The 22,097-nt window shown below is 44.2% G+C and overlaps 1 protein-coding gene across 1 annotated transcript; it reads left to right on the top strand.

The window, feature by feature from the left end:
• The first annotated feature begins 7,659 nt into the window (after positions 1–7,659).
• Positions 7,660–22,008, top strand: LOC125530176 (uncharacterized). The gene is made up of 5 exons (XM_087532101.1): positions 7,660–10,709; positions 10,803–11,089; positions 11,735–11,881; positions 17,871–17,988; positions 21,072–22,008. Exons 2-4 carry the CDS (start codon positions 10,807–10,809, stop codon positions 17,978–17,980), a joined length of 540 nt encoding a protein of 179 aa, XP_087388227.1. The 5' UTR covers positions 7,660–10,709; positions 10,803–10,806; the 3' UTR covers positions 17,981–17,988; positions 21,072–22,008.
• The last annotated feature ends 89 nt before the right edge of the window (positions 22,009–22,097 follow it).

Here is a 22,097-nt window from a genome sequence, read left to right as displayed (position 1 = left end):
GTTGTCAATGATCTTTTTCTTTTTGCGGTAAAACATCCAAACTATTTATTTTCAATCATGGCAGTACAATAAACACCAGAAATAATAAAAATTACATTCAGATTCATAGACCACCTAGCGACGACTATAAACACTGGAGCGAGCAGCAGGCGCGCCACCGTCATCGCCCCTCCCTCACCGGAGTCGGGCAAAACTTGTTGTAGTAGGCAATCGGAAAGTCATCGTGCTAAGGCCCCATAGACTAGCGCACCAGAACAACGTCGCTGATGAAGAGTAGCGTAAGTCGAAAGAATACAATCTAAAGACACGCGAACGTAGACGAATGACGAATAGATTCAGACAAATCCACCAAAGGCAGATCTGCTAGAGACACACCTCCACACTCTCACTTTTCGCCCCGGTGGGGCGTAGAAACTTGGGTCGCTTTGCCTACCGCAATGATATCAAATTATTATCCGTCACTGAACTTCAACTATCCGTCATTGAACTTCAACTAGTAAATGTGTATGTGTAATGCACGTTGATATTTGGATTACACGTTCATATTAGATAGGATATCACTATTGCGAGAATGCCCAACAGTGGCGAGTGCAAAAAGCCTAGTAGTGGCGGGCCAGGCTCTCAGGGCCGTCCGCCACTGACCTCCTGCCACTGCTATTATGGCATCAATGGCGGGCCACCGCCCGCCACTGATGACAGTGCTGTAGTGGCTGGCATAAGTTATGACCCGCCACAACTATAATCTCTGCCAGCCACAACTATAATCTCTACTCGCCACTGTTGTGTGTATTAGCAGTGGCAGACACCTTTGCCGCCCGCCACTGGTAGTGATGTCGGCATATAGAGAAATTGCTGCCGTGGCAGCATTTTAATGGCGCTCAAGCAATATTTTGCACTCAATCATTCCATTGCATTCAGACAATCATATTACAACGGTGTTATAATAATTAAGATTATTAATGAAGCAAACATACGGTATAAGAGGTGTAGAACAACAAATAAACATGTAAAATTCTCAACTCATAAAGTGAATAAAGAATCAAGATGCTTTGAAGCATTGTATCGCTCGCATTCGATTACCACAATATGTCTTTGACTCGGTGAAGTCGTTCTTCATCTCGCTCTAGCCGGAAGTGAAATTTCCCATCCTCATTTACAACCTCTTTGTTGATGATTCTGGCCAACACCTTTTAGAGGCGGCCATGCTCTGTTAATAGTTCCCCTATGTCCATGCCCCTTTCCCTCTCTTCGGACCACTTGACAATCTGGCTATGATTACGCAAATATTTGCTTTTCTTCAAAAAGTCGTCTATGATAGCCAAGGCACAATATCCAGACCTATGAGAGATTTCCACATTTTGTTCTTGATAGCAACAAGCGCTAGTGAAGAACTAGAATTCTGAATGTTCTGTTATAGTCTCTCTGACGTTCTTACACTTGGCGAGAGCATCATTTATGACCTTCAATCTGGTCCATTGCTTTTGAGGGTGTCTGATGACCCACAAGTATAGGGGATCTATCATAGTCCTTTCGATAAGTAAGAGTGTCGAACCCAACGAGGAGCAGAAGGAAATGACAAGCGGTTTTCAGCAAGGTATTCTCTGCAGGCACTGAAATTATCGGTAACAAATAGTTTTATGATAAGATAAGTCGTAAAGGGTAATAAGTGACAAGTGTAACAAAGGTGCAGCAAGGTGGCCCAATCCTTTTTATAACAAAGGATAAGCCTAGACGAACTCTTATATAAAGCAATGCGCTCCCGAGGACACATGAGAATTACCATCAAGTTAGTTTTCATCATGCTCATATGATTCGCGTTCGCTACTTTGATAATTTGATATGTGGGTGGACCGGTGCTTGGGTGTTGTCCTTACTTGGACAAGCCTCCCACTTATAATTAACCCCTCTCGCAAGCATCTATAACTATGAAAGAGGAATTAAAATAAATCTAACCATAACATGAAACATGTGGATCCAAATCAGTCCCTTACGAAGCAACGCATAAATTAGGGTTTAAGATTATGTCACTCTAGCAACCCATCATCTACTTATTACTTCCCAATGCCTTCCCCTAGGCCCAAATCATGGTGAAGTGTCATGTAGTCGACGTTCACATAACACCACTAGAGGAAAGACAACATACATCTCATCAAAATATCAAACGAATACCAAATTCACATGATTACTTATAATAAAACTTCTCCCATGTCCTCAGGAACAAACGTAACTACTCACAAAGCATGTTCATATTCAAGATCAGAGGGGTAATAAATATCATTAAGGATCTGAACATATGATCTTCCACCAAGTAAATGATACGTCTCCAACGTATCTATAATTTATGAAGTATTCATGTTGTTTTATTATCATTCTTGGATGTTTTACAATCATTTTATAGCAACTTTATATCATTTTTTGGACTAACCTATTGACCCAGTGCCCAGTGCGAGTTGCTGTTTTTTTTGTTTTTTTACATCGCAGGAAATCAACATCAATCGGAGTCCAAACACCGCAAAAAAAATTGCGGATTTTTTATGGACCAGAAGACCACCAATGGGCCAAAGCAGCACCTGGGAGGTGCCCCGAGGGGGGGGGGGCACAACCCACCAGGGTGCGCCTGGGGGCCCAGGCGCGCCCAGGTGGTTTGTGCCCACCTCGGTGGCCTCCCACACCCCCTCTTTACCCCTATAAATTTCCAAATATTCCAAAAACCCTCGGGGTTAACCTAAATCAGAAGTTCCGCCGCCGCAAGGCTCTGTAGCCACCGAAAACCAATCTAGACCCCGTTTCGGCACCCTGCCGAAGGGGGAATCATCACCGGTGGCCATATTCATCATCCCGACGGCCACCACGATGAGGAGGGAGTAGTCCACCCTCGGGGCTGAGTGTTTGTACCAGTAGCTATGTGTTTAATCTCTCTCTCTCTCTCATGTTCTTGAGATGTCACGGTCTTGATGTGTCGCGAGGTTTGTTAATATAGTCCGATCATATAGAGTTTTCCCTCTCTATCTTGTTGTGATGAATTGAGTTTTTCCCTTTGAGATTTCGTTATTATCGGATTGAATACTTTTATGGATTTGAGAGCACTTGATATATGTCTTGCATATGAATACTCGTGGTGACAATGGGGTATCATATTGATTCACTTGATATATGTTTTGGCACTCAACTCACGGATTCCCGAGGTGACATTGGGGTAATCTACGCATAGGGGTTTATGCACATTCTTATCTGTGTTTCTCTGGTAGAAATCTTGGGGCACTCTTTGAGGTTCTTTGTGTTGGATTGAGTATTATGAATATGAAATTATTTGGTGTTATTTTAGTACGAACTCTTGGATAGATCGATCGGAAAGAATAGCTTCGAGGTGGTTTCGCACCCTACAAATGATTTCTTCGTATGTTCTCCGCTAGATAGGAAATTTGGGGTGATTCTTCGTTGCACTTTGAGGGGTGGTTATATGATCTAATTATATTAGCATTGTTGAGAGATTGTACTAGCGAAAGTACGGACCTTAGGCCTCATTTTCAAGCATTGCAATACTATTTTTGTGCCCGTTTACTATTTGCTACCTTGTTGTTTTTATTTATTCAGATTATAAAAATATATTTCTACCATCAATATTACACTTTTATCACCATCTCTTCGCAGAACTAGTGCACCTATACAATTTGCCATTGTATTGGGTGTGTTGGGGACACAAGAGATTTCTTGTATTTGGTTGTAGGGTTGTTTGAGAGAGACCATCTTCATCCTACACCTCCCACGGATTGATAAAACTTAGGTCATCCACTTGAGGGAAAATTGCTACTGTCCTACAAAACTCTGCGCTTGGGGGCCCAACACGAGTCTACAAGAATAAAGTTGCGTAGTAGACATCAGTAAACCAACTAGCATCAATTACAAGGAGTAATCAACACTACTAGCAACCTACAAGTACCAATCTAAGGTTCCGAGGCAAAGATTGAATACAAGAGATGAACTAGGGTTTGAGAGGAGATGGTGTTGGTGAAGATGTTGATGAAGATTGACCCTCCCATGATGAGAGGATCATTGGTGATGTAGATGGCTTTGATTTCCCCCTCCCAGAGGGAAGTTTCCCTAGCAGAATGGCTCTGCCGGAGCTCTAGACTGCTCCTGCCCAGGTTCCACCTCGAGACGGCGGCGCTTTGCCCCGAAAACTATCATTTTTTCTAGGTCAAAACCCTCCATATAGCAGAAGATGGGCACCAGACAATGGCCAGGGGTCCACAAGCCCTGGGGCGCGCCCTGGGGGTAGGGCACGCCCCCCAGGTTTGTGGCCACCTGGTGAGTTCCCTTCTGTAGTTTCTTTGCCCAATATTTTGTATATATTCCAAAACAATTCTCCGTAAAGTTTCAGGACATTTGGAGTTGTGCAGAATAGGTATCTCAGATTTGCTCCTTTCCGGTCCAGGATTCCAACTGCCGGCATTCTCCCTCTTCATGTAAATCTTGTAAAATAAGAGAGAAATGACATAAGTATTGTACCATAATGTGAAATAATAGTTCATAATGCAATAAATATTCACAAAAAACATGATGCAAAATGGATGTATCAGTGTCTCTTCGAATCGAAGAAGTAAGCCAAGCCCTGTGTTGGCAATAGTGCGATTTTGATCCAATGTCAGTCGTTGTGCAAAAAAATGAAGAAATTAGCATTGACTAGATCAAACCACGAGGCCATTTATATGTTTCAAAATAAATTAGTGAACGTTAATGACTTACTTGTCACAGTATGGCACTACAAAGGTGTCCGCATGTGGATGATTGACAATAAAGAATGGGAACAATTAGTCTGAGATGACCTCTTGGCCTTCTGCGGTTTCCAGGTTGTGGCAGAGCATGTAAAAAGGATCAGGTAAGGACACTTGACCATGCGGGAGTAGGGTATCTATAGCTCAATGAAGTACACAGAGCCTCATTAACTCTGGGTAGACTGTTGACAGAGAAGATATTTGCATGGATGACCTCATTAAAGGCCAGATCAATTCTGTTTGCCGGAGATTCTTGGATAAAACTATAACCTTCTATCACCTTGGCCGTGTATCCATGTTAACCTTTTTTTGATTTATCTACCACATGGGCGTGTAGAATTTGAAGATCAATCGAGAGGGTCTCCAACATAGAGTCCGATAGAAGCGGTTCCCCGGGCCTATACATGTTCATTTTCCGCCCTTCGGGGATGACAACCGGCATAGGTGGTTTGTCTGCGGACGGTCCACAACTGTCACGTGCATTCTTCACTACGTCTCCGGTGCCGACATATCCTTGGGGATTCTCCTCTATATCATTCATTAGCCACTTAAGCAGGTGGCTTTGGGTCACTTGCCATAACACAGTGACGTCGTCTTCAGGGGGTGAGGCAACGACCAATATTCGAAGACCATCACTACCTCCTGCACCTGCACCCTCGTCATGCCAAGTGGTAGGACGACCCCCTGCATCATTCTGCTACCATCAGTAAACGGGATGATTTGACTCTTGGCAACCCTTGTCTTCACCCCGTCCATGTTGGCTTGCAGCCAGTATAGAATAAAGTGGGATGCACGTGGCTGATGGGTGATGATAGGTGTATGCTGCTGGGTAGGACTTACCGCGCCGCGCGGAAACATTTCTGCTAGCCTTTTCTCGACTGTTGCATCTACCACTGCATCTAACTTAGTTTTGCTTATGTACTTCCTTCTGTATTTTTTAGTTCTTTGGTTTCGGGGTAGGCGTCGTCCCACAACATCTTACCCCCTCCCAACGACACGCCCAGTGTTGGGCTTCCTGTTAACTCCAAAACCCGCATTCACTGCCCGGGTAAGAGGGTCATCATACCTATAGCCGTGGGAAGATTCATGAAGACCCGGTCCAAATTCCTGCTTTATTTTTCTCTACAAACAATACATGTATTTTGATAAACAATTAGTATGGTACGTAATAAATAAGTTGTGGGGACTAAATTATCAGTGGTGATTGACGTTACCAAGTTCTCCTCCGTCGAGCAAAGTTCCTGCGTCGGGAGGACCAACTCCTTACTGTCTGGGTCTTGCACTGCACGGGCCCTGAGAAAACGAAAGTCCTGATCACGATCTCGATGTTCCCAGAATGAAGGCTGTTTACCCGCGGCTATAAACTTCATGGCCTCCTTCTCCCACTTTGGGTTCTGCAGCTTTGTAACCACCAGGGCCCAGACGGTGGTTACCTGGCAGATTTTTTTGTAAATTACGGAAATGATAGTTTATCTCCTTGCTTGACTCACTACCAAAGGATTCACAAAACTTCATCCATTCTTCGTGATCCATAGTTGGATTGAGCCGCTTAACGGACTCGAAGTCCTTACCAACTAGATTGCAACGGGCGCTGCTCTTCCAGTCCCTTAACATCTTTGGCCATTTTGACATGGCATAATCTTCGGCTAACTTCTTGGCATCAGGTGGAAATTCATAACTATGGTTTAACGCCAGTAGTAGATTCTCCTTGTGTCCGACAAAATCCTTGCTACCGATCGAGGCGGTTTTTCGCAATATGCAACCTAGCATTTTGCTATACCTTTTTGCTATGTCCTCTAGGGTGACGGGCTCGCCACTCGGGACAACTACGGCGATTGCAATTAGACCTTCGTGAAGCTTCTTTGGATCCCTTGCCTTTCGGTTGCTCTTCTTTGTGGTGGCCGTGCTGGATGAAGTCCCGTCAGCGTGGCTCGTGTCCCCTTCCCTGGTGGTTGGTTCTACTTGTTGGTCAATGCCCATCTCGACGCCAGGGATGGCCGAATCATCCACGTCAGGGGTGCTCATCTCGACGTCAGGGTTGGTGTACCGAGGTTCCTTCTGAGATGACGTTCCGGCGCCGGGATCCATTTGTCCAACTGGAATATTGTAACAAAAAGTTATGACTGAACATAGAAAGAAAATGACGACCGGAAAATTTGGCATGACCCTTGCTAAAAGTAGGGCATATTGAGTACCAGAAATTTGACGAAACTTCCGTTTCGTCAAAACATTGGCACTCATATTAAGTCCTACAAATCAAACATGACCATCTGATTCTACATCGAATGACACCACCCCATCCATGTGTTTGTACAGGTACGTCTAAGAACATCTAAGATGTAAAAGTGATTACATCGAATACATCTCCAAGAACATTAAGGAGAACATTGTATTGAAGATCAAAGGAGAGAGAAGAAGCCAGCTACCTACTAGCTATGGACCCGTAGGTCTGTGGTAAACTACTCCCAACCCGTAATGCATCTTCATATTGATCTTGGGTGATTGTAGGCGCGGAAATTTTATTTTCTACTAAGTTTCCCAACAACGTCGGCCCTGGAAGGAGGTCCACATGGTTGGCTCTCCGGCAGGCACCATGGTGGCGGTGGTGGTGATGCCTCTTGGTCGTGTGAGCGGCAAGAGGCATAGTAGAGGGTGGCTCTAGCGCGCTCTCTGTCTCTGGTAGTGGGGGCTCCCCGATCCAGATCTAGGGTTTTGATCTCATCATATTCCTCTTGGAGACCTTGTGGTGGCATGCGAAAGCTACCGGGTGAAAGCTTTGCACTCTGGCGCTGACGACAGCAACGCTCGTGGGCGCCGCTCTCTTCTTGAAGACGCTGTTGTGGTGCTCCCCTTCATGCCCAAGTTCCGGGTGAAAACCTTTTGTCCATTGTGGACTCGACAGCGGCGGCGTGTGGCGTCAGTTTCCCTCCTGAGGGCATTATCGTGGAGTTTAGGTGTACTAGGGCGTGGCATGGTGTTGTACTCAGTGCCTCCGGTATTATCTTTCGGTAGCGTAGTCGCTTGCGGTGTGCGTGTTCCAATTATCCTATGGTCGGCTTTGTAAGAGAGTGACCCCTCCGCCTTGTATCATTCGGTCGTGTACTTTGTGCGGTTGTTGCTTTATATATAAAGTAGGGTGAAAGCTTGTTTCGAGGAACTAGGCTTGTATACTATATATATGTCCCATTCAATGAAGCAGATTGTGATGTTTGTTGACATAAATGAGCAGTTGTTTCCACTACAAGTCGTTTCAGCTTGTCATCATAGTAATACTTGTTCTATTGACCTAATTCTGCCTTTTGAAGATAAACAGAATCTCACATTAGCATTGCTTTTCTCATAAATTAAACAAACTCAACAAAGTGGTGTAGATACTCCAATTTCCTAACTCGGAAATTACCTACCAGGATTTTGAAACAAAATTTTGTCTTCTGCAGTGTGTAGCCAATCAAACAAAAACCTTGAATAATCACCCAATCCTGATGCACTCACTACTCAATGTGTTATCAGACCATGCATCCACTGATACTCAGAGATTGTTCAACATATTAAACAAATAAATAGGGAGAGATTTAAGATCTTCCTTGCCAAACATCCACTGATACTCAGAGTTCCTTCCATGAAAGACATAAGTACTTGTAACTTGTCCGGGGTTTTGCCAAAGTTTAGTTCAGAAAACAGTTTCTCTTGTGTGCAATTTTCGTGCCATAGAATGCACTGAAGAGGATGGTATTAATAATGGATCATTAACATGGTCATTCATGTTTGTCTATTTAAAAAAATTGAAGAACACAAAAAATGCCTCATAATGGATCACCCCACCCTCATAAATCTAATGGCATCCGACAAGGGATGCAAATGTGCAGCAAGGCCAAAACCTGGGACTACCTGAAAACGGTCGCACACTTCGGGTAACAATCAGAATAGTAGGCATTTCATTGCAAGAACACAATAAAGGTATTGATATTTTGAATTGGGATGTTGTCAAGGAGTCTCCCACTATCAAATACTAGTAGAATGCCCGTGCGTTGCCACGGGCTTTTTAAATATTTTGCTGAAGTTATAAAAAGATAATGTATGTTAAATTTCAATGGTAGAGAAAATACAACACATACACCATTGCATAATAATTGAAGTCGAGTCCCCTCTCCCCTCCCTCCTCCCGAATCGCCTCGCGTGCGACCGGGAGGAAACTCTAGCCACTGCCAGCGGGGGCGGCGCGCACGGCTCGGGTGCTGGCTAGTGGCCATGACCGTGAGGGCGGCTAGCTTTCGGCATTCGGTGGTGGGGATGGTCGGCCTGTTTTGGTTGCGCATCCCCTGTTCTGCTGGTGGATAGTGCTTACCATGGTGAAAACTTTGTTTGCCTTTGGCCGACTGACAGCAACGGTGTGTGTGGGCGTCGTATCCTTCCTAAAGGCTCCGTCATGGCTGTTCTTGATGCTTCGGGACGCTCTGGGTGAAGACCATGATCCTTTGGATTGGGTGGTGGTGGCGCTACGTGTTGTGATCTTCTTGAAGACGCCTCTTTGGAGGCCCTAATCCGTCGATGTTCGACTGCTCCTCTTCGTGGTGTCATGTTGAGGGCTTCTTCAAAATCTAGCGATGATTTATCTTCCAACCTATAGTGTGCTATGTTCTGCTTGGAGTTTGTAGTTGTTCTCTAGCACCTCTGTATCCTGCCCCGAGTGTGTGTGGGCGTGTGTTGTATGCGGTGGTTTGTGGTTGATCGATGATCATTGCTTTATATATAAAGCGGGGCAAAAGTCTTTATCGGCAATAATTGAAGTATGTGTGATGATATTTCTAAAACATCATTAGAATCCATCATTTTTTATCTCTGGTGAACAAAGTGGAACATATAAAAAGTCTGACTAACACATTTTTTATTTGCAATAAAAAACTGGATACTGCTAATTACATATAAATATATAAATATATACTCCCTCCGTTTCTAAATGTAAGGCTTTTTAGACATTTCAAGTGCACTACAACTTACGGATGTATAGAGTCATATTTCAGAATGTAGATTCACTTATTTTGCTCTATATGTAGTCACTTGTTGGAATCTCTAAAAGACTTATATTTGGAAATAGAAGGAGTACAAATGATATTTTATACTCTTTCTTCTCTACTCTTATAAAAAACAGAGTTGATGATGATGGTGTGCCTGCCATCCTGCAATATAGGCCGTCCGATTTATATCTGACGGATAGGAAGGAAACTATGGCAATTTTACAAAAAGATACCCACACCTCTCTCCACATTTGCAAATAAGGCCTTCCATCATTCATCATTTTCTCCCACAAGATAAACTACTCATACAAATGCATCTTGATGTTTCGTGCAAAGCACGGGCATCTTGCTAGCTTCTTATACAAAACAGAGTTGGTGATGATGGTGTGTCTGGCATCTTGCAATATAGGCCGTCCGATTTATATCTAATGGATAGGAAGGAAACTATGGCAATTTTGCAAAAAGATACCCACACCCCTCTCACATTTGCAAATAAGGCCTTCCTTCGTTCATCCTTTTCTCTTATAAAATAAACTACTCATACAAATGCATCTTGATGTTCCGTGCAACGCACGTACATCTTGCTAGTTACATATATATGTGGCTAGGAGTTTCTAGTACAAAGTTCGCCACGTACAATTGTTTTTGCTTTTTTCCTAAACTACCCTCCCACCTCATCCACTCTCTCGCTCACTCACCCACTCTCTGTCTCGCCTGCGTCGCCGGCGCCTCTCCCTAGCTCGTGTCGCTGGTGTCTCTCCCTTGCCCGCGTCGCCGGTGCCTCTCCCTCGCCCACGTCGCCGGCGCCTCTCCATTGGCTCCGTCGTCGGTGCCAAGATCTCATTTTTATTCTCCGGTGACTGATTTCGAGTGCGTCGGCTCGACCTGCAACGGCCTTCCTCCACTCCAACGCCGTGCGGTACGTCATCCCTTCCTAGCTCCCTCGCTCCTGCTCATCTGGATTCACTCACTCCCGTCTCTTCTCCCACTCTGACCCCGTCTCCATTACCAGGACGATGCCATGGAAGGGCCACCATGACCAGGAGCAGGACGACGCCTTGGATGGTTCACCGATAGGAGCAACTACGTACGGTCTGGTCTTCTCCACTAACAGGGATATCGACATGGAGGTCCGCCATGGAAGGCCTGGAGCTCGTCATGGAGGGTCCCTCCTCTCTCTTCCCCTTCCTCTACTCTGTTGGTTGGTTGGACGGAAGACCACCGCTCGTCAGGCTCTGCTTCTTCCACCGCTGCTCCCCTCCCACCATAGTGCCACAGACGCTATGCCAAGCACGGAAGGTATCACCCTCCTCCCTATTTGCTTTCTTGCTGCAACTTATCTTCAGAGATGATAAAACTGTAGAAATCTGAAACTGTAGAAAATTGCAGAAATCTTTGGAGTTCCTTCTTCAAAAACTTTTATTCTGGCGCAGTTTGTACAGATTTTTATGTACAGTACGCAAAGTCATATGACTGCTGAAAATGGACCGTCGTATATGCCTGTACAAGGTTGGGGGAGGCACGGTCAGCGTTGGTGTATTTTCAGTTTGTACTGTCATAATTTTCAGTTTGTAAAACTGAGAAGTGTATTTTCCATTTTGAAACTGAGATCTGCTTGCACTATCATACAGTAATTTTCAGTTTGTAGATGACTTTAATTGATGGGTTTCTTCTCTGGAATTAGATTCGGGGAGCCGCCTTGATCCAGAGTACTCGCAATCCATTATAGGGCAGTTCAAAGCCTGCCTCTGGAAGCATTGGTTGACCTATTGGCACAACCCAGATTACAACCTTGTCAGATTTTCCTTCACTTTGTTCACAGCCTTGCTGCTTGGCTCCATCTTTTGGAAGATTGGCACCATTATGTAATTACTGTACTTATCTTTATCTTTTACTCCTTGATTACAATGTACCAGCATCTGAATTTTTTGTGCCTTGATGCAGGGGTGGATGCCAATACTCTTAGAATGGTCATTGGAGCAATATACACAACAGTGATGTTTGTCGGCATCAACAACTGTGCAACCGTTCAACCAATTGTTTTAATCGAGAGAACAGCTTGTACAAAGAGAGGGCTGCTCCATTGCTCAGGTAAGAATATAAAAGATCCTTGCCAGCTCCTGAGATTACTTGTGCCTTGTCAGTGTGCAAATGCAGTTTGTCTTGTGTATTGCATATGCACATCACATGGACTATGCTTGCATTTACTTCAAAATTTACGGCAATCGCTAGTTGTCTTTTGAGCGAAAACTGAAATTTAAGTTGTTTGCTGAATTTGGGGTGTACTATTGGTTAGCTTGTTACTGTAAGTACCAACATTTCAGTAAAAGATTATGTAACGCCCTTGCCGCTGGCCACGAGGGACCGCCGGATTTGGGGCTCGTCGCCGGTAGAATTGGTGAGTAAGGAGAGCTGGAGAGGGCGAGATGCGGACGCAACGAGAGAACGAGGAAGGAAGAGAGGATAAGCTCAGAGAATAAGATTCAAATTCAATTCCACGATACCCGACACACCACACCACTCGAACTTATATATCCGCTCGTTACAACCAAGGCCTCGGCCCAACACTTGCGTAGCCCACACGCTAACACAGCCTAACTCCTATTCAAATCTCCCGCGCCACGCTTCCGCCTTGTTGCTGCGGATACGCTTTCCTGGCTGCTTCACAGCCAATGTCAGTAGCTGCATACTGACATTTCCCTCCCCTTGAGAACCAGCATGTCACCATGCTGGTGCATCTGGAAATTTAACCTTGAGTACCTCGTAATCCTCCCATGTAGCCGCCTCCACCGGAACATTCGACCACTTGATCAACACTTGCAAATGTGTCGCGTTTCCCTTTTTCACCAGCCGTCGATCGAGAATCTCTTCAGGTGTCACCCCTGGCACTGACAAATCCAGAGGTTTGGGTAAAACCGTGAACACTGGTGTGTGATCTGGTACATGAGACTTCAACTGAGAAACATGGAAAATGGGATGAACTTGACTGCCTTTTGGTAGCTCCAACTTGTATGCCGCCACTCCCACTTTTTCCAATATCTTAAAGGGACCGAAAAACTTCAGAGCCAATTTGGGGCATGGTCGATTGACCACTGACGACTGAGCATAAGGCTGCAACTTCAGATACACTTGTTCCCCCACCATGAACTCTCTGGGTGACCTGCTCTTATCAGCATAATGCTTGTACTTGACCTGAGCTCTATGCAAATGCTCTTTCAACATAGCAGTATGTTCTGTCTGAGCCAGAATCCACCCGGAAACATCAGGATTGAGAGATTTTGTTGTGCTTGCCAACTGACCAATATTTGGCTCGTGTCCATATAGTGCTTTGTAAGGAGAGCAGCCTAAAGAGGAGTGAAAAGTGGAGTTGTACCAGAATTCTGCTTGAGGTAACCACTGTTTCCACTTGGCAGGACAGTCATGCACTGCACACCTTAAGTACATTTCGAGACACTGATTCACCCTCTCCGTCTGACCATCAGTTTGTGGATGATATGCTGTACTCATCTGTAATTCAGTGCCCCACACTCTAAATAGCTCCTTCCAAAAAGAACTGGTAAAAACCTTGTCTCTGTTAGATACAATAGACAGAGGTAATCCATGTAGTCGCACTACATTCTGAAGAAAAGCTTTTGCCACTCCTGCTGCAGTGAAGGGATGTTTGAGAGGAATGAAGTGACTGACTTTAGTAAACCTGTCAACCACCACCAAAATGGAGCTATACCCTTCAGATTTGGGCAGTCCTTCAATGAAATCCATGCTGATGGACTGCCATGGCCCTTCAGGTATTGGTAAAGGTTGGAGCAATCCAGGATATTTGCGCAGTTCATGTTTTGCTTGTTGGCATATAGCACACTGTTTCACAAAGTGCTCCACATCAGTTTTCATACCCTGCCAACTAAAGAGCTGTTTGACTCTGAAATATGTAGGAAGAATTCCAGAATGACCTCCCATAGGAGTAGAGTGAAATGCCTGTATCAGTCTGGTTTGTAACCCCACATTAGCTCCAATCCAGATTTTGTCATTGTTTTTCAGAATTCCCTCCTGTAAAGTAAACCCAGGGCATGCCTTTGCATCCAGTGCCAGCTTCTGTAACATGTCTTGAGCTACAAGATCCACAGCATAAGAATTTAGGACCTCCTGAATCCAAACTGGTTGTGAGGTGGATATAGCCTGTACTGGAAACAAGTGAGCCACTCTAGACAGAGCATCTGCCACAGTGTTTTCTACCCCTTTTTATACTGAATTGTGAACTGTAGCCCTACTAGCTTTGTCATAGCTTTCCTTTGCAGTTCAGAAGTTAGCACTTGATCACCCAAGTGATGCAAGCTCTGGTGATCTGTTTTAATCACAAAAGGGCCTCTGGACAAGTAAGATCTCCACTTGTCAATGGCCATCATAATAGCCAGAAACTCTTTTTCATAGATGGACAGTTTCTGATTCTTCTGACCTAGGGCTTTGCTGTAATAAGCCACAGGGTGTCCCTCTTGAGCCAGCACAACTCCCACTCCTGAATCACATGCATCAGTTTCCACACAAAATTGTTTTTCAAAATCAGGTAGAGCTAAAACTGGAGTAGAGGCCATAGCTTGCTTTAATTGCTCAAATGCAGCATGTGCCTCTTTTGACCAGAAGAAGGACTGTTTCTTCAACAACAGTGTCAAGGGTTTTGCAATAATCCCATAGTTCTGGACAAACTTTGTATAATAACCAGTGAGTCCCAGAAATCCTCTAAGTTCAGTTACATTGCTGGGTACAGGCCACTCCAACATTGCAGCAGTTTTTGATGGATCAGTTGCCACTCCTTTGTCAGAGATCACATGTCCCAAATATTCCAATTTCTGCTGTCCAAAGGAACACTTGCTCTCCTTAACATAGAATTGATTTTCTCTGAGCACAGTTAGCACTTCTCTCAAATCTTTGAGATGATCTTCTAAAGTCTTGCTGAACACAAGTATGTCATCCATAAATGAGAGAAACTTTTTTCTACCAGGAAACAGAAAGTTCATGTTGCACTGAAAAGTGCCAGGAGAAGTTGCTAGCCCAAAGGGTACAACTCTGAACTAAAATTAGCCATGATGTGTCTTGAATGCTGTTTTATACTCATCTTCAGGTATCATTCGAATTTGATGATAGCCAGCTCTCAAATCTAGTTTAGAAAACCATTTTGCTCCAGCTAATTCATCTAGTAATTCATCAATGACTGGCAAGGGAAATCTGCTTTTTACTGTCAGGGCATTGAGCTTTCTATAATCTACACAAAACCTCCATGTTCCATCCTTCTTTTTTACAAGTAACACTGGAGAGGCAAAAGGGCTCAAGCTGGGTGTAATGAGACCTACTTTTAACATCTCATCCACTTGCCTTTCAATTTCATCCTTTTGTAGGGGAGGATATCTATAAGGTCTGCTGTTCACTGGTACAGCCCCACGAACCAAGTTGATTGCATGATCAATTTGTCTGCGAGGAGGTAATGACTTTGGGTCACTGAAAACATCAGTATATTGTTGCAGTAGTTCCTTAATAGGTTCAGGAAAACCCTGTTTGTCTTCCTTCTCATATACAGGATGAATTAAAGCCACTGCTATAATATCATTACCCTTGTCCCATTTCAGTAACTGTTCAACAGGCAGCTCCTTCAGTTCTGGTTTCTGACTGGGCAAAACTCCTTGTAATCTCACATCATGTCCCTTATAATCAAACTGAATCCATTTTTCGGCCCAATGACACTTCATCACTCCCCACTTTTCTAACCAATCCATGCCCAAAATTATGTCATAGCTGCCAAGTTGCAACACTTTCATAGGGCTAGTGAAGTTCTGCCCCTGCAGCCACCAAGTTACATTAGGGACATATTCAGTACACTGTAGCTTATCACCATTTGCCACCTTGACAGATAAAGGTTCAGACAATTTTTCTGAAGTTAACTTGATTCTTTCCAACAGAGCCTGACCAACAAATGTGTGTGTACTTCCAGAATCTAACAACAGCAACACCACTTGATTCCCAATCAGTGCTCTGAACTGTATAGTTTTTGGATGAGTTGCTCCTGACAGGGCCTGAACTGATATAGTAGCACATTCCTCCTGCTGATCATACAACAGTGCATCCAACACTGCATCATATATGATCTCATGGGTATTTATAGCTTCTACTGCCTTCAGATGAGCAGCTTTCTCAGTTGCAGGTGTGCAAACATGACCAGGGTTGTACTTTTCCCCACACCCATAACATAGGCCATTAGCCCTCGTGTACTCCTTGAGTAGCTTAGCTTTCCACAGCTCTCCAGGTGCAAAACTGCTTCTAGAGTCCTGTCTGCTTGTGACATTTTTTGCATAATTGGTTTTACTGCCCTTGCTCTGCTGAAGTAACCTCTCCTGAACTTGAGCATACAGTGCAGCTTGCTGGACAGATTCAGGCAACTGCATTTCCACTGCAGCTCGCAATTCTTCCTTTAAACCCATGACAAATCTTGTGACCAACAGAGTGTCACTCAGTTGAGGTTCATACAACCTGATGCTATAGACCAACTGGTGAAACTTGCTCTTGTACTCCTCAACAGTGCCCCACTGTTTCAACCTGAGTAAGGACTGCAACAGTTCTCGATACACATTCACATCAAATTCTGCTAGTAATGCCTCACAAAACTGCTCCCAATTCGGCCACACTCCCTTCTGTCTCACTGACTGAAACCAGTGTGCAGCGTTGTCCACCAGGTTCAGAGATGCAGACGCCACACGAAAACTGTCAGGGATATTGTACAGTTGGAAGAATGCTCGCATTGATCTATCCAAACCCTTGCCCCCGTACCGTCAAATTTTGGAAAATCCATTTTGGGCATCCAATTTCTCTTTCCAGTCGCTTCCTCACACTGCACATGTTCTCCCTGTTCCCCACTGGGATATTGATTGTGGTTCTGTACCTGGGGTGCCCGGTGCTGAGTCCTTGCTGTCGATCCCTGAGATGTTGGAGCCGCTCCCAATAACCCATCTGGAGGCGGGGGAACTTGAGGAACGGTCCCTCCCCTCGTAGCGCCCTGATTGCTCTGCATCATTGACTGAACTTGCTCTTGCTGCACCTTCCCCAAAGTATCACAGGAGAGATTTACCTTCACTTGCACCTGATCCAGCCGCTGGGACTGCTCCTCCAGCTTTGCATCCAGCACCTCCAATCTGTCGCAGATTTCAGCCACCTTCGTCAATTTGCTCTGCTCCGCACGGATCTCCGCAAACTCCTTCAGCATGCGCTCCTGGAACGCCTCCATGCCGCGCTCGAGGTACTTGGTCCGAGCACTGGGTTTGAACGCTGTCGCGCCGTTCCTCTCTGAAGCAACCCACCTCAGGTCGGGGATTACACCGATCAAACCCTAAGGTGACCGGAGACCGTCGCCTCGGAATTTGCCGGGTACGCTCTTGAGAAAGCGGAAGCGGGCCACGGATCGGTCGCTCTGATACCAGATTGTAACGCCCTTGCCACTGGCCGCGAGGGACCGCCGGATTTGGGGCTCGTCGCCGGTAGAATTGGTGAGGAAGGAGAGCTGGAGAGGGCGAGATGCGGACGCAAGGAGAGAACGAGGAAGGAAGAGAGGATAAGCTCGGAGAATAAGATTCAAATTCAATTCCACGATACCCGACACACCACATCACTCGAGCTTATATATCCGCTCGTTACAACCAAGGCCTCGGCCCAACACTTGCGTAGCCCACACGCTAACACAGGCCAACTCCTATTCAAACCTCCCGCGCTACGCTTCCGCCTTGTCGCTGCGGATACGCCTTCCTGGCTGCTTCACAGCCAATGTCAGTAGCTGCATACTGACAGATTATTGATTTGTTTTTTAAAATCCATATCTTGAACTGAAAATCCTTGATACATGTTATTTGTTAATGGTAATAGTTAGTGTTAGACTCTGTTATATGGAATCTACTTTATCATGGACATGCCTAGGGGCTTAGTGTAGTTATTGTGGCCCTGGCCGTCAGAGCTGAACTATCGCTTGTTATCCCTACAGATGTTCGTGCTAACTGAATATGCTAATTTGCATTGCTTTTGTTGCATAACCATGTTTTTTTTCCTGAAGCTACTTATGCAGCGAAGGTACAGGTTGTTCTAGATGGCTCTGTAGACAGTGAGAATGAGGAGACTCAAACTCATGAAGATTCTAATGAGGAAATCGATTATGATAAATAACAACACAGGTAATCTTTCAGACAGACACACCAAAAAAATAGTTCGGTCCTTAATTCATTACTTCCAAAATGTAAAGTAAATTCCAGAGACACATAACACAGAGTCTTTTGTGCTAAACTTTCTAATTAACCGCTCCAAAATATGTACTCGCCACAAATAAACTTTCTAATTCGCTAGTCTTCATCTTTGACTCACTACAAATAAACCTATGAAAATAGATGTCTGCTAAAAATCCTGCAAAAATTCCCATAAAATATTTCAATAAAATCTAAGAAGTCTTCATCTTTGAAAATCTACCATGGTGTCATAGGTTAAAATCCAATCACTTCATCATTGGTCCAATTAATTTTTTATAACAAAAGTTGTTCAATTTGTGACTAAAAAAGTGGTTGAATTTTAGAGTGGTAATATGGTATACCTCGGATAGGTTGGTCTATGATAACCGGAGGTGGAGTGGATCAGCATCTAATGTGAGACACTCACTGACGGTCTGGCCGTGGTTGTGGGTATGCGTCCGGCGCCTAGGGATCAAAGTCCGAATAGCAGAGTCCGTCGGTGTGGGCTAGCAATGTTAAGACTTTAAAAAGATTATCATCAATTGTGCACTACATATCTAATCTTGACAGTGCAATATGAACATGACTCATGTTTAATACAGCGAACAGAATATCAAATTAGAAATTGTGGTGTTGTTTGGCTGGAGGGGACGGTAATTCAGGGAGGGGTAGGGAGGGTGGATTATGAGTTTGAGGGTTGAAGTCCCATCATTTTAGAAAGTTCAATATACATCGACACTTCATGATGATTCATCATAGGATGCATTTCAAGATACAAATCAGTCACTCAGAGTTTTTGTCTGTCTTACCAAACATGAAAGTAAAACTAAAACCAGAATTTACATGCCTAATCCCACCATGATGTCCCACCCTGTCCCAGTTGATGCCCAAGCCAAATAATCCAGGGAAGATATGTAGAACAATGTAATGTATGACCGGAGAACCAAACTACTAAGATCAATACAGTGAGAAAACTAAGTTTTTGAAAAGTAGTCAATGATAAAAAAATGTTAGAACTTCATCAGTTGACACCATAACAAGTAAAAACACAGAAGACATGTGACTGCTAATTACTCAATAGATGTAGATCAAGTTCCCTCTATAATACCTGCAATGTTAGGAGTCATCTAAGCCCGAACAGGCATCATGCCTTCTCATTTATCCAACCAGAAACCTCCTCTAACAAGGCACGGCCCTGTCCAACGGTGGCACATTTTTCACTCAGGCATGCCATGTTGGCATGAGAAATAATCTCAAGAGCATCCCATTTAACCAAAAATGTTACCATTCCAGATTACTCAACGCGTTGAATAATCTCATGCCATGCAGCTAGTTGTATCCTATGCGGACATGCGTCTCCTGTTAAATTAGAATTCATCACAATAACAGAAACACAAAGCGGAGAAAGCACATATGTTGGTGTCACGGTAAGCAGCCAATTAGTACAAGCTTCCCCATTATGCAAACTGCACTACAAAGATATTATTACCGATATGCGATATTCTATTTACATGTAGAAGGTAGATTGCATCGTCATAGAAAGTATAGAAAATTTCAATGCTTACAGACTTACCTTCCCATTATTCTTTCTCAGATCAGCAGAGATGAATCGGCTTCCACCGGATCCTTAGCTGGTGTAGCCTCAACTGCTTGCTCAGGACGATTGCTTAGCATGACATGCAGCCTCCCGCGGCAGTAGTTCAACTCCTGCACAATGACACAAAAGGCATAGACCGTCAGAACACAGTCCAATGGTTTCTAGACCTGGCGTACATCGGCGCCTCCATGGCTGCTGAACAGGATGAAGAGGAGCACTGGAGGAGGACCATGGTAGCGGTGAGACCCAACCCGTTGCGGCGCCTAGGGAACAGGCGCACGGGCACACCAGTAAAGCACAGCACAGCGGCGGCCGTGTCCTCCATCTCGATGCTTCAGCCAGGCGTCACCATGCAGTCACACAACGACCTGCACTCCATGATAACCTCTCGATTCCGCCGCCCCCGAATCTCACGGCGTCGAGGTGGCCATGGGAGGGCTCGCCGGAGTGGTTTAGGAGAGGATCAGGGGGTTGTGGAGATCTGGGTGGAGGTGGTTTGGAGAGGTTCGGGGGTGAGGGCGGGTCTGGATAGGATGGAGACCGTGAAAGGAAACCAAAAACATAGGTGATTTCCTCCCTTTTTTCCATGCGGAAGAGGAGGTGGAGTCAAACGTTTTATTTGGAAAAAAATCGGTGGGGAGGTCGATCGATGGAAAAAAAGTCGGTGGGGGAGGTCGATCGATGCGAGGGGTTGCGTGTGAGCGAACGAACGAACGACATACGGACTCCTCCATTAGGAGTAGAGATGCCTGCTCCTTCCTCTTTTAAAAGGGTAAATGGAGTACATATCTGGTAACACTATGCTGATTCCAAGCACAACTATCTCTAGAAAGGAAATCTAAAAACAGTCCATAATATGCTATCACCTATCGGTCACCTCCCTGTATAATAAACATGGTGAGATAAGCCTACAACTCAAAGCTATCACTTTGGAGGTGCACAACAGGAAAAAAGGAACTATTTGCAGCAACCAGTCATATTTGTTATTTAGTCAGTAAACATATAAATCCAAACACCAATAGAACATAAATGCTCTAAAAGTGTACACTGCATTCTCCAACATTTTGACTGCTTTAACGTGATCTATAATTTTAAACAACATTCAACAATATGAACTTTTGAGCCGTTGCCTGAAAGAAGAACAATGCTGACAGGTCATAGCAATGAATTTGAGCACGATAAAAGAAACGACACGCCACCTCAGTTTCTTTACCTGCCCCGAAATAAAAGTTTGCCTCCTTTATAAATTGGAGGAAGTTTTTTCAGATACTGGCCCTGTTCTTTACAGATATTTAGCTCTGTACTAACATGCTTAGGCCATGTGAACTAATCAACAATTCAGCAGACCGCAAAATTCACAAAAGGAAGTGAGAGCACCAATGAATTCAGTGGCGTGACTGAAACTAATGCAGCTCACAGTTTGTTTTGGTAGCTGCAGCCTGCAGGTTCTATTTTTTGGTGAGAATGGAACATAATGTTGGTGACTGGACATGAAAAAGGAGAAAGTACAATGTCTCTAGATTATGAAGTACCTGACATGGGTTCCTGCAATCAAGCCTATATCATTGCACGGACAATATCCTCAACCTGCTTCATCATAGCACAAAAAGATGATGGGCGTGGTTGAAAAGCAATTGAACGACATCCAATAGTCATCACAAGTCACCTGCTTCATAAACAGAACATGAACTTGCTGAATACAAACCGTTAAGTCAAGGAGGCAATGAGCTCTTTTATGTGTTTTATGGATCATGTACAGACAGTATAACAACAACACTTTCTACGACGTAGTCGAGCTTTCCTTTCTTGCAAAAGAATAGACAGACTATCTGTCTCCTATTCTTAAAAGCTAAAACCGGAAAAAAAAAATGAGGGCAAATTTATTTGCACCTTCAAACAATGAATGGGGGCAGAGGCGCATTATCTGTACAATGGCATCCAAATGTTGCTTTTCATCACATGCAAAATAAAATAAAAAGGTCACACAGGTCTTTCTCCTGTGCTCTAATAAACAATAATAATCAACATATAGCTACAAATTCTCAAAAACAAAGACTGTACTGGTAGGCTGTATGCAGAAATTGTAATACTCGTACAAAGTATCAGCCAGTACGCCATTCAGAAATACAGGAGAATAATAAAGGAAAATACTGGTATGAATTAGTAAACCATCAATTACTTTCACAAAAATTGAAATCTTCAAACAAAGATGCTGCAGAAAGAAAGATGATTAATTTTCAGCTAACAAGAACTAGAGCAAGCAACCAACAAACTATATCAAAATGCCATCCTCGGCAGTGATCAACAAACTGTGGTCATCCTGGTCCTTTCATATCAGTATTCCAAATATATAAATGCAGATATACTACTCACAGATATTTCAGTGCGTCTGCACAATGACCTGATCTCACACCTTCTTAGTTCCAATATGTGTGTCAATAAGACATGAGAATGGCCAAAATAG

This window comes from Triticum urartu, chromosome 1A (genome assembly GCF_056163025.1).
Source record: "Triticum urartu cultivar PI428250 chromosome 1A, HENAU_Tu73, whole genome shotgun sequence".
Lineage (NCBI taxonomy): Eukaryota > Viridiplantae > Streptophyta > Magnoliopsida > Poales > Poaceae > Triticum > Triticum urartu.
The sequence above is the reverse complement of the archived record's forward strand: the minus strand, read 5'-3'. Positions and strand labels throughout refer to the sequence as shown.

What these genes read in the sequence shown, in the direction of transcription:
- LOC125530176 (XM_087532101.1), top strand. Translation starts at nt 10,807, where the DNA reads ATGCCATGGAAGGGCCACCATGACCAGGAGCAGGACGACGCCTTGGAT. An exon ending in CGCTATGCCAAGCACGGAAG is followed by an intron (nt 11,090 to 11,734) that starts GTATCACCCTCC and finishes GCCTTGATGCAG; the next exon opens with GGGTGGATGCCAATACTCTT. An exon ending in AGGGCTGCTCCATTGCTCAG is followed by an intron (nt 11,882 to 17,870) that starts GTAAGAATATAA and finishes TTTTTCCTGAAG; the next exon opens with CTACTTATGCAGCGAAGGTA.